The sequence below is a fragment of the Oncorhynchus tshawytscha genome, linkage group LG26, assembly GCF_018296145.1.
Source record: "Oncorhynchus tshawytscha isolate Ot180627B linkage group LG26, Otsh_v2.0, whole genome shotgun sequence".
Lineage (NCBI taxonomy): Eukaryota > Metazoa > Chordata > Actinopteri > Salmoniformes > Salmonidae > Oncorhynchus > Oncorhynchus tshawytscha.
Window position 1 is genome coordinate 38,935,664 of NC_056454.1, and position 8,801 is coordinate 38,944,464.

An 8,801-nucleotide genomic window follows, 5' to 3' on the forward strand; every position below is an offset into this window, starting at 1 on the left:
ATCAGCTGACAGAGTTGTTGCAGAGAGGAATCACAAGTTGTCGTGGAAGAAGTTTGCTATTTGAATATGTGAGTAGTGACCATGATGGTACACTGTACTGTTGAACAGTTTGTCCTGTTCCAATTCACAGTCATTCAGGTTTCATTACGCACTTCTGGAAATGACTGGAGAATCGGGAAGCAGCCATTCATTACAGTCAAAATTAGTCCTAATGTAAATATTCAAGGTCACTCTCCTGTTGGCCACTAGAGTTACTCTCCTGTTGCCTATAGTGTAAAATTATATCAATACAGTCAATCACATGACCTGGGTTGTTGGCCACACCAGCAGACCCTCACTTGGCTGTGGATCAACTGAGACCAGAGGTGGCACGAGCACAAGTTGACTGGACATATTCCAAAACCTCACCCCTGAAACAGTACGGAAACCACCAGGCAAGGGTAGTCAAATCTGTCCTTTTCTTATAATCCATCATATTGTTATTATATTTTGCAGTGTGTTTGAAATGTTAATGGATTATATTTGTATGTAGCTAGAGATTCAGAAAGTAGTACATGTAAAACAATAATGGTGATATTTGTGCACATCTGATCATATATTACATTCACTCCAGTGAAAGGTGAATCACATAAATCAATTCATGTGTATCTGTGAGAGCTTACTTTTAAAGATCAAATAAATGCTTGATAAAACAAGTTTTGCGTTGGGTATTCTGTCATCAGCTTTGGGTTGGGTATTCTGTCATCAGCTTTGGGTTGGGTATTCTGTCATCAGCTTTGGGTTGGGTATTCTGTCATCAGCTTTGGGTTGGGTATTCTGTCATCAGCTTTGGGTTGGGTATTCTGTCATTCGTTCTTTAAGTTACTAGATCTTGTTTTGCCACTGATAAACACATGTCTATTACATGAGGGGTTAATTAGCACCATTGAAGCCTTTGTGTACGGAACAAAAAGGTCATTCACCCTGCTGACAAAGAAAAACAACTATCTTTTGTAGTTTGGCAGCCGTACTGTCTTTTCAAAAAGGCTGACATCTAAAGTTAATTGATCAACATATCAATGTCTCTATTCCTAGAGGGTATAAAAAGGGCCATGGTTCGCCTAGTCAGTGTTGCAGTGTGACCAAATTTAGCCAACACAATGGGAAAGGTAAGGATTGTTGTTTCGCTGCACATATTCTGTCCCGTCACACGTTCTTGTTCACTGTTTGTCTGACAGAACACAGAACAATGAACACCTGCGAGAGATCCTTTGCGTTGAATTGAATGGGGTTGTTTTACCAGCCATACACATGTTATTTCCATTGTTCATACAGATGTAGGATCTTAATTTGACCTACATTGTCACAGCAAAATAATCCTGCAGCAACAGGTTTTGAACATTTAGTCCATAATGTAGCTTAATTGGTGGTTAGGCTATTAGCTGGCAAAAAGTAGGCTACATGAAAAGTGCCATACTGTTAATATAACCACGTGTTAGTGTGGATTTGCAGAGAATTTATGTAAATCACGAAGCTTGGTGCTTGAAAATTCTCAGCAACAAAAGAATGATCAAATTAAGATCCTACACCTGTAAGCATGTTTACTTCCATTACTACTTTTAGATAATCTTCTACGAGGACAAGAACTTCCAGGGTCGCTCCTATGAGTGCACCGTCGACTGTGCCGACCTGCACATCCATTTCAGCCGCTGTAACTCCATACAAGTGGAGAGCGGTAGCTGGATGGTCTATGAGCGGCCAAACTACATGGGCTACCAATACTTTCTGAGAAGGGGAGAGTATCCCGACTACCAGCTCTGGATGGGCTTTAATGATTGTGTGAAATCCTGCCGCATGATTCCTCAAGTGAGCCCATATTCCTCTTTCCTGGTATACAAGTTAACCCACCATTGATGTAGGTAGTAATAAACATGGTAAATAAAAATGAAACTTGAAACTTAATAGTAAAGAAACCGAATGAACGTAGCTGTCTTCTCTCCCTTGTCCTCAGAATCAGGGAGCTCACAAGATGAGAATCTACGAGCGCTCTGACTTTGGCGGTCAGGTGTTGGAGTTTGCCGATGACCTCCCCTCCCTCTATGATCGATTCCAGTACAATGATATCCACTCCTGCAATGTTATGGAGGGGTATTGGCTCTTCTATGAGCATCCCAACTACAGAGGCAGGCAGTACCTCCTGAGGCCTGGCGAGTACAGGAGATACAGTGACTGGGGAGCCATCAATTCAAGGATTGGTTCAATCAGACGTGCTGTTGCTCACCCAAACTGACAGGCAATACATTGTCAACATGAAACTGAGCCTAACATTTAAATTAAATAAAGTTAGGTCCACCTGCAATCCTATTGTGTTCTATAGTGTTCACGCAATAAGTATGAAAACATGCTACCTATTGTCCCTATAACCTAGTATACACCATGAAAGGTTTCAACACATTTGTTGAATCGAGGCATTTAATAGTTTTACGTCTTATTCTGTCATTTTGAGAGAAAATTGATGGTCATATTCATCGTCCAAATACAAAATTATAGTAAATAAAATAATGGTTTCAATTTTCAAGCTATTTATCCAAAGACGTAAGAATGTTTACCTCACTCTCCTAAAATATTTTTACTTCCAAAGTAAAACCAAAAACCATAATTTGAGATCAGAATTTTAACACCCACTGTGTTCAATGTTAACACTTTCTTAGTGTGTACTGTGACCCACCGAAATAGTGTCAAACCAACACTTTTCAAAAGGTTGATGAACTAACCCCTCAAGAGCGTTGTGTCCCTAACACCACGGGGGTGTTGCAAATTCTGACTAAAAATGAACACTTTATTGGAGCTGATGCTGTTACACTTTCTCAGTGTTGGGTAATTAGCACTTTATTAGAGCTGATGCTGTTACACTTTCTCAGTGTTGGGTAATTAGCACTTTATTAGAGCTGATGCTGTTACACTTTCTCAGTGTTGGGTAATTAGCACTTTATTAGAGCTGATGCTGTTACACTTTCTCAGTGTTGGGTAATTAGCACTTTATTAGAGCTGATGCTGTTACACTTTCTCAGTGTTGGGTAATTAGCACTTTATTAGAGCTGATGCTGTTACACTTTCTCAGTGTTGGGTAATTAGCACTTTATTAGAGCTGATGCTGTTACACTTTCTCAGTGTTGGGTAATTAGCACTTTATTAGAGCTGATGCTGTTACACTTTCTCAGTGTTGGGTAATTAGCACTTTATTAGAGCTGATGCTGTTACACTTTCTCAGTGTTGGGTAATTAGCACTTTATTAGAGCTGATGCTGTTACACTTTCTCAGTGTTGGGTAATTAGCACTTTATTAGAGCTGATGCTGTTACACTTTCTCAGTGTTGGGTAATTAGCACTTTATTAGAGCTGATGCTGTTACACTTTCTCAGTGTTGGGTAATTAGCACTTTATTAGAGCTGATGCTGTTACACTTTCTCAGTGTTGGGTAATTAGCACTTTATTAGAGCTGATGCTGTTACACTTTCTCAGTGTTGGGTAATTAGCACTTTATTAGAGCTGATGCTGTTACACTTTCTCAGTGTTGGGTAATTAGCACTTTATTAGAGCTGATGCTGTTACACTTTCTCAGTGTTGGGTAATTAGCACTTTATTAGAGCTGATGCTGTTACACTTTCTCAGTGTTGGGTAATTAGCACTTTATTAGAGCTGATGCTGTTACACTTTCTCAGTGTTGGGTAATTAGCACTTTATTAGAGCTGATGCTGTTACACTTTCTCAGTGTTGGGTAATTAGCACTTTATTAGAGCTGATGCTGTTACACTTTCTCAGTGTTGGGTAATTAGCACTTTATTAGAGCTGATGCTGTTACACTTTCTCAGTGTTGGGTAATTAGCACTTTATTAGAGCTGATGCTGTTACACTTTCTCAGTGTTGGGTAATTAGCACTTTATTAGAGCTGATGCTGTTACACTTTCTCAGTGTTGGGTAATTAGCACTTTATTAGAGCTGATGCTGTTACACTTTCTCAGTGTTGGGTAATTAGCACTTTATTAGAGCTGATGCTGTTACACTTTCTCAGTGTTGGGTAATTAGCACTTTATTAGAGCTGATGCTGTTACACTTTCTCAGTGTTGGGTAATTAACACTTTATTAGAGCTGATGCTGTTACACTTTCTCAGTGTTGGGTAATTAGCACTTTATTAGAGCTGATGCTGTTACACTTTCTCAGTGTTGGGTAATTAGCACTTTATTAGAGCTGATGCTGTTACACTTTCTCAGTGTTGGGTAATTAGCACTTTATTAGAGCTGATGCTGTTACACTTTCTCAGTGTTGGGTAATTAGCACTTTATTAGAGCTGATGCTGTTACACTTTCTCAGTGTTGGGTAATTAGCACTTTATTAGAGCTGATGCTGTTACACTTTCTCAGTGTTGGGTAATTAGCACTTTATTAGAGCTGATGCTGTTACACTTTCTCAGTGTTGGGTAATTAACACCTGTGGTCTTGCAGTAACTTGTTGTTGTTGTTTTTTAACACTGTAGGGTTAAAGTGTTATTTTCATATTTATTTCCCTGGGTGCTTTTAGAGCTAATATTTTAGATTCTAGTACCACCCATGACTGTATTTGCTAGTGACAGAGATATCATTGTTGCGTTGATGGCTTTCAGTCCTGTAGTCTTCACCAAATGAGTGCCTAAGTGAATATTTTGTCAGAAGAAGTACTTTTTTTTTTTTATAATACCATGACAACCAAGTTTTACCCTAACACAGTGGTCTGAAATGCCAGGTTTGCATTTACATACATAAATCATATTATGCTGTATTGCAGAATTCCTATTGTAATCCAGACAGAGTTAAGTGTCCAACAATTGGAACTTTTATTCATCCATAATCTGCAGTTAGATTGGCTGCCAAAGTAGTGAAGATTGATAACTGAGACTATCTAAACCATCTAAACTGGAACAACTATCTCAATAACGGGTGAAATAAGTCCAACCACTTACAGATTGGATTAGTTTACAAAAATGTATTTTATTTATCGTTGTGTAGTCTAAGATGAATTAATCAATCATTGTGCATGGAGAAATATAGATATTAAAAGAAACTGTTCTAAAAAAAGCAACCTGCAACAAAGCATGCTGGGAAATATGATAATGAGGACCCGCCCATGTCTTTTTCACACTGAAAGAAAAATAACTCAACACAGTCGAGTAACAAATCAAATTAAATCAAATTTTATTTATCACATGCGTTGAATACAACAGGTGTAGACCTTACAGTGAAATGCTTACTTACAAGCCCTTAACCAACAATGCAGTTTTAAGAAAACACCTAAAAAAAGTAAGAGATAAGAATAACAAATAATTAAAGAGCAGCAGTAAAATAACAGTAGCAGGGATATGTACAGGGGGAAACAACAAGCCCATGTGGTGTTGATTCCACTGTGATTCAAACAACACTTATTTGACTATCTGTAGGTGGGGTCAATTTAAATCCCACTGGTGTTAACCCCACTAGAATCAACACTAAAAAGAACACCGTTTTTTATCTCAACACCAAGATATGAACACCTGCACATTTGTTGCGCACCAGCAACTCTCAATACCTCAATGTGAGTGACGGAGAGAACACAAAGACTCATTCAATAAAAATGTGTGCATCAAGCACAATTCTGCACAACATAACAGTTAAAACAGTTTAGGAAACTGAATTTGTTTCTGGATACTGTATAAAAAACTGTATATTCCCAGCTGTATAACTACTAAACACAATATTATCTCTATTTCTAAAAATCATTTCTCTATTCAAATTTGGTTCTTCATCATCATGAACCACACTCTGTCAACTAGACTGGCTTGATAAGTAACCTTGCCAGAGACCTGAACACTTGCTTTAGCTCCCCTAGCTAATGCCAAGGTATTATCTCAGCAAGCTTAAACTGTGGAGATTGGTAACCAGTCGGTCGCAAACACACATAACACTAGAACTGTTCTGAGCACATTTTCCTTCTTGGTCTTCAAACTCCCTCTATTCCCATTTTAAAATTAACATAAATACGCCAATATCTCACACTAATTTTTCCAGACAATCCGCAACCCAACACGTTTTATTTCTCTAAATAGACTTGAAAACTTGGTTGTAATTTGAGGACATGTTCTCAACTGGTTTATTGTATTTTATTTATTTATTTTATTGTATAGCCTACTAATCAGACCAATATCTATTTGTACAGTTAGATGACAAATCAAAGTTTAATTTGATGTTCCTGCTGTTCTCTTTGGCCAGAATCTTAACAGAATCTTAATTTGATCTCAATTCGCAATTTACACAAGTGAATTGAGTTTAGCACATGGTCCTGAGGTTAGGATTTAGGCCTTTGTGTATGCTGTCCCTTAGTAACATAAATATGGTGTGCTATTTCTTTGATATGCAGACTAGCTACATCCACAGTTGTGGGCCTTGAGTTGAGACATAAAGGCATCATCCTCCCATGTGATGTGTGCCATAAGCACTCTGGGTAATTAGGTACTCCTCATAGGAATATTTTAGTCCCTTTAGAATTGTATGGAACGTAACAGTGTCTGGTCTGGTGGTAGAGCTACCCATTCCAGACCAGGCATACCCACTGGAAACAGGGTTACGAATCCCGACATTCTCATCTGTCATGTATGTCTCCCACTGTCGATACACAATATATTAACCAAAATAAAAATATATATATTTAAAGAATTACATGGAATGTAATTAATTAAGGCGTTTTCCAGTTGTCTCCATTAACATGTTCTTAAGGTGTACTTAAAGGGATTTAATAAGGGGCAATAATTAGTTTATAAAATGTGAACTAATAGTTTATAGAGCAGATAAATAGACATTTATAACACATATGTTTGAAATTATGGGATTGTTATTTTGGCACGTGCGAAATAGTGATCTCATGTATGATTGCAATGTTATTGAGTACTACTGAAATGAATACCAGTGCAGCCATGCAAGCTCAGGCAACCAGCTAAAATACAAGCACATTATTTCAACCATTCTACTATAATTTTCTATGAACTAAATAACTAATAACCCCCTTCTTTAAATCATTATAACTTATAACCCCCTTCTTTAAATCATTTTAGGTGTACCTTAAAGTCTTTAAAAACATCACAAAAGCATTCAGGTGTGACCTGAAACTTGGAGTGCAGCTTGCACAATGTAAAAGAGTTGCACCGTACTACTTACAGCACTTTTTCATGTAATCACTGTGGCAAAATTTACCAGACACTCTTATCCAGAGCGACTTACACGAGCAATTAGGGTTAAACGCCTTGCTCAAGGGCACATTGACAGATTTGTCAACTAGTCGGCTCGGGGATTCAAACCAGCGACCTTTCAGTTAATGCCTCAATGCTCTTAACCACTAGGCTACCTGTCACCTATTTATAAAGCTTCAGTGATGTTAAATATGGTGTGCAATTTGTTTTGACTGAAGCTGAATATCAGTAGATGAAAATCAGACAGACAATTTAGTTATGAAAGATCTTCAATTATTTTATTACCTTCAACAATTAAATACATTTAATTGCACATATCATTGATACGCCTCATGCTCATGAACTTCATGCCACTCATACCCATCTCTCTGAAGCTCCTGTACTCTCCAGGCCTCATGTACATCTGCCTGCCTCTGAAGTGGGGCTGCTCGTACATCAGCCAGTGGCCGTCCATCACGTTGCAGGACTGGCAGTCTGACATACGGTAACGCTCCTGGATGGAGTCACAGTCGTCCATCATCTCGTGCATCTGACCTCCGAAGTTCTCCCTCTCGTAGATCCTCATCCTGAAGGATCCTCTGTGCTGTAATGCATTTATTTATTTATTTACATTCATTTATGTTCTTTGAAAGTTGTTCATCCTAAAATAGGAAATTGCACAATAATGTATAAACGTGAGATAAGGTGTCTTACCTGGGGGATCATTCTACAGGACCGGATGTTGTCAAACATCATGCCCATGCTTATCATGCGCTGCATGTCAGGGTACTCTCCCCTCCTCATGAAGAACTGCTGGCCCATGAAGCTGGCGCGCTCGTACGCCATGAAGCAGCCGCTCTCCACTCTGCAGGACTGGCAGCGGGACATGTAGGAGGAAATGTCGGGGCAGTCGCTCATGCACTCATAGGAGCGGCCCTGGAAGTTCCTGTCCTCGTAGAAGGTAATCTATAGGAAAAGGGGGGACATATTTGTTTTGTCCCTGAAATGGCATAAAGCATGTACTGTACGGTCATTTTATTTTTAGACACGGGTAATGTTGGATTACTGATTCCTGTAACACATAGCTAATGTTTCTGTAATATTTCTGTAATATTATATTTACAGAATATAGGATGTACATTTTACTATTATAAAAATGTAGCCTACATGTAGCTACTGTGAGTCTGCTCAGATTACCTTGCCCATGTTGGTGGTTGGTGGTTGACAGTAGATCAGCTTGTACTTCTACCATCACTCTGTGGTAATTTTATACAGAAACCAGAGGGCCAAGGTTTGTTGTTATTCAAATGTCCAAAGCTGATGATTGAGCAGTATGACGGCTTTTGCTGATCAGGGCCTATGAATTGTAACAAAGGTGTTCATCCATACATTTCTGGCAGGGATGACCTGTGTTGTCGGTTACGTTATAAGCATAACTTTTGTGTACGGGTATCAGTAAGAATGTTCTTTGCATTCATTGTGGTCTGGTAATCGAGGATGTACAGTAGAGAACCTGAGATGAGGTTGATTTACAGTACACATCCCTGTTGAACAGATAGAGACCAATATTACAGCTACTTTTACAGTTATA

General features: G+C 38.6%; 2 protein-coding genes across 2 annotated transcripts; one reads left to right on the forward strand and one right to left on the reverse strand.

Annotated features, from left to right (window-relative positions):
• Positions 1-1,108: 1,108 nt before the first annotated feature.
• On the forward strand, positions 1,109-2,338 carry LOC112243144 (gamma-crystallin S-1-like). Its single transcript, XM_024410974.2, has 3 exons — positions 1,109-1,148; positions 1,603-1,845; positions 1,991-2,338. The coding sequence occupies exons 1-3, from the start codon at positions 1,140-1,142 to the stop codon at positions 2,267-2,269; spliced, it is 531 nt and encodes a 176-aa protein (XP_024266742.1). The 5' UTR covers positions 1,109-1,139; the 3' UTR covers positions 2,270-2,338.
• A 5,149-nt stretch (positions 2,339-7,487) lies between these two features.
• LOC112224963 (gamma-crystallin M1-like) lies at positions 7,488-8,512 on the reverse strand. Its single transcript, XM_024388550.1, has 3 exons — positions 8,408-8,512; positions 7,925-8,176; positions 7,488-7,814 (listed from the first exon to the last, which is right to left on the reverse strand). The coding sequence occupies exons 1-3, from the start codon at positions 8,414-8,416 to the stop codon at positions 7,536-7,538; spliced, it is 540 nt and encodes a 179-aa protein (XP_024244318.1). The 5' UTR covers positions 8,417-8,512; the 3' UTR covers positions 7,488-7,535.
• Positions 8,513-8,801: the final 289 nt, after the last annotated feature.

Bases quoted from the DNA above. Each gene is read 5' to 3' on its own strand.
- LOC112224963 (XM_024388550.1), bottom strand. The intron at 7,815-7,924 runs GTAAGACACCTT...AATGCATTACAG, and splicing joins CCTGTAGAATGATCCCCCAG to CACAGAGGATCCTTCAGGAT.
- LOC112243144 (XM_024410974.2), top strand. The intron at 1,846-1,990 runs GTGAGCCCATAT...CCTTGTCCTCAG, and splicing joins CCTGCCGCATGATTCCTCAA to AATCAGGGAGCTCACAAGAT.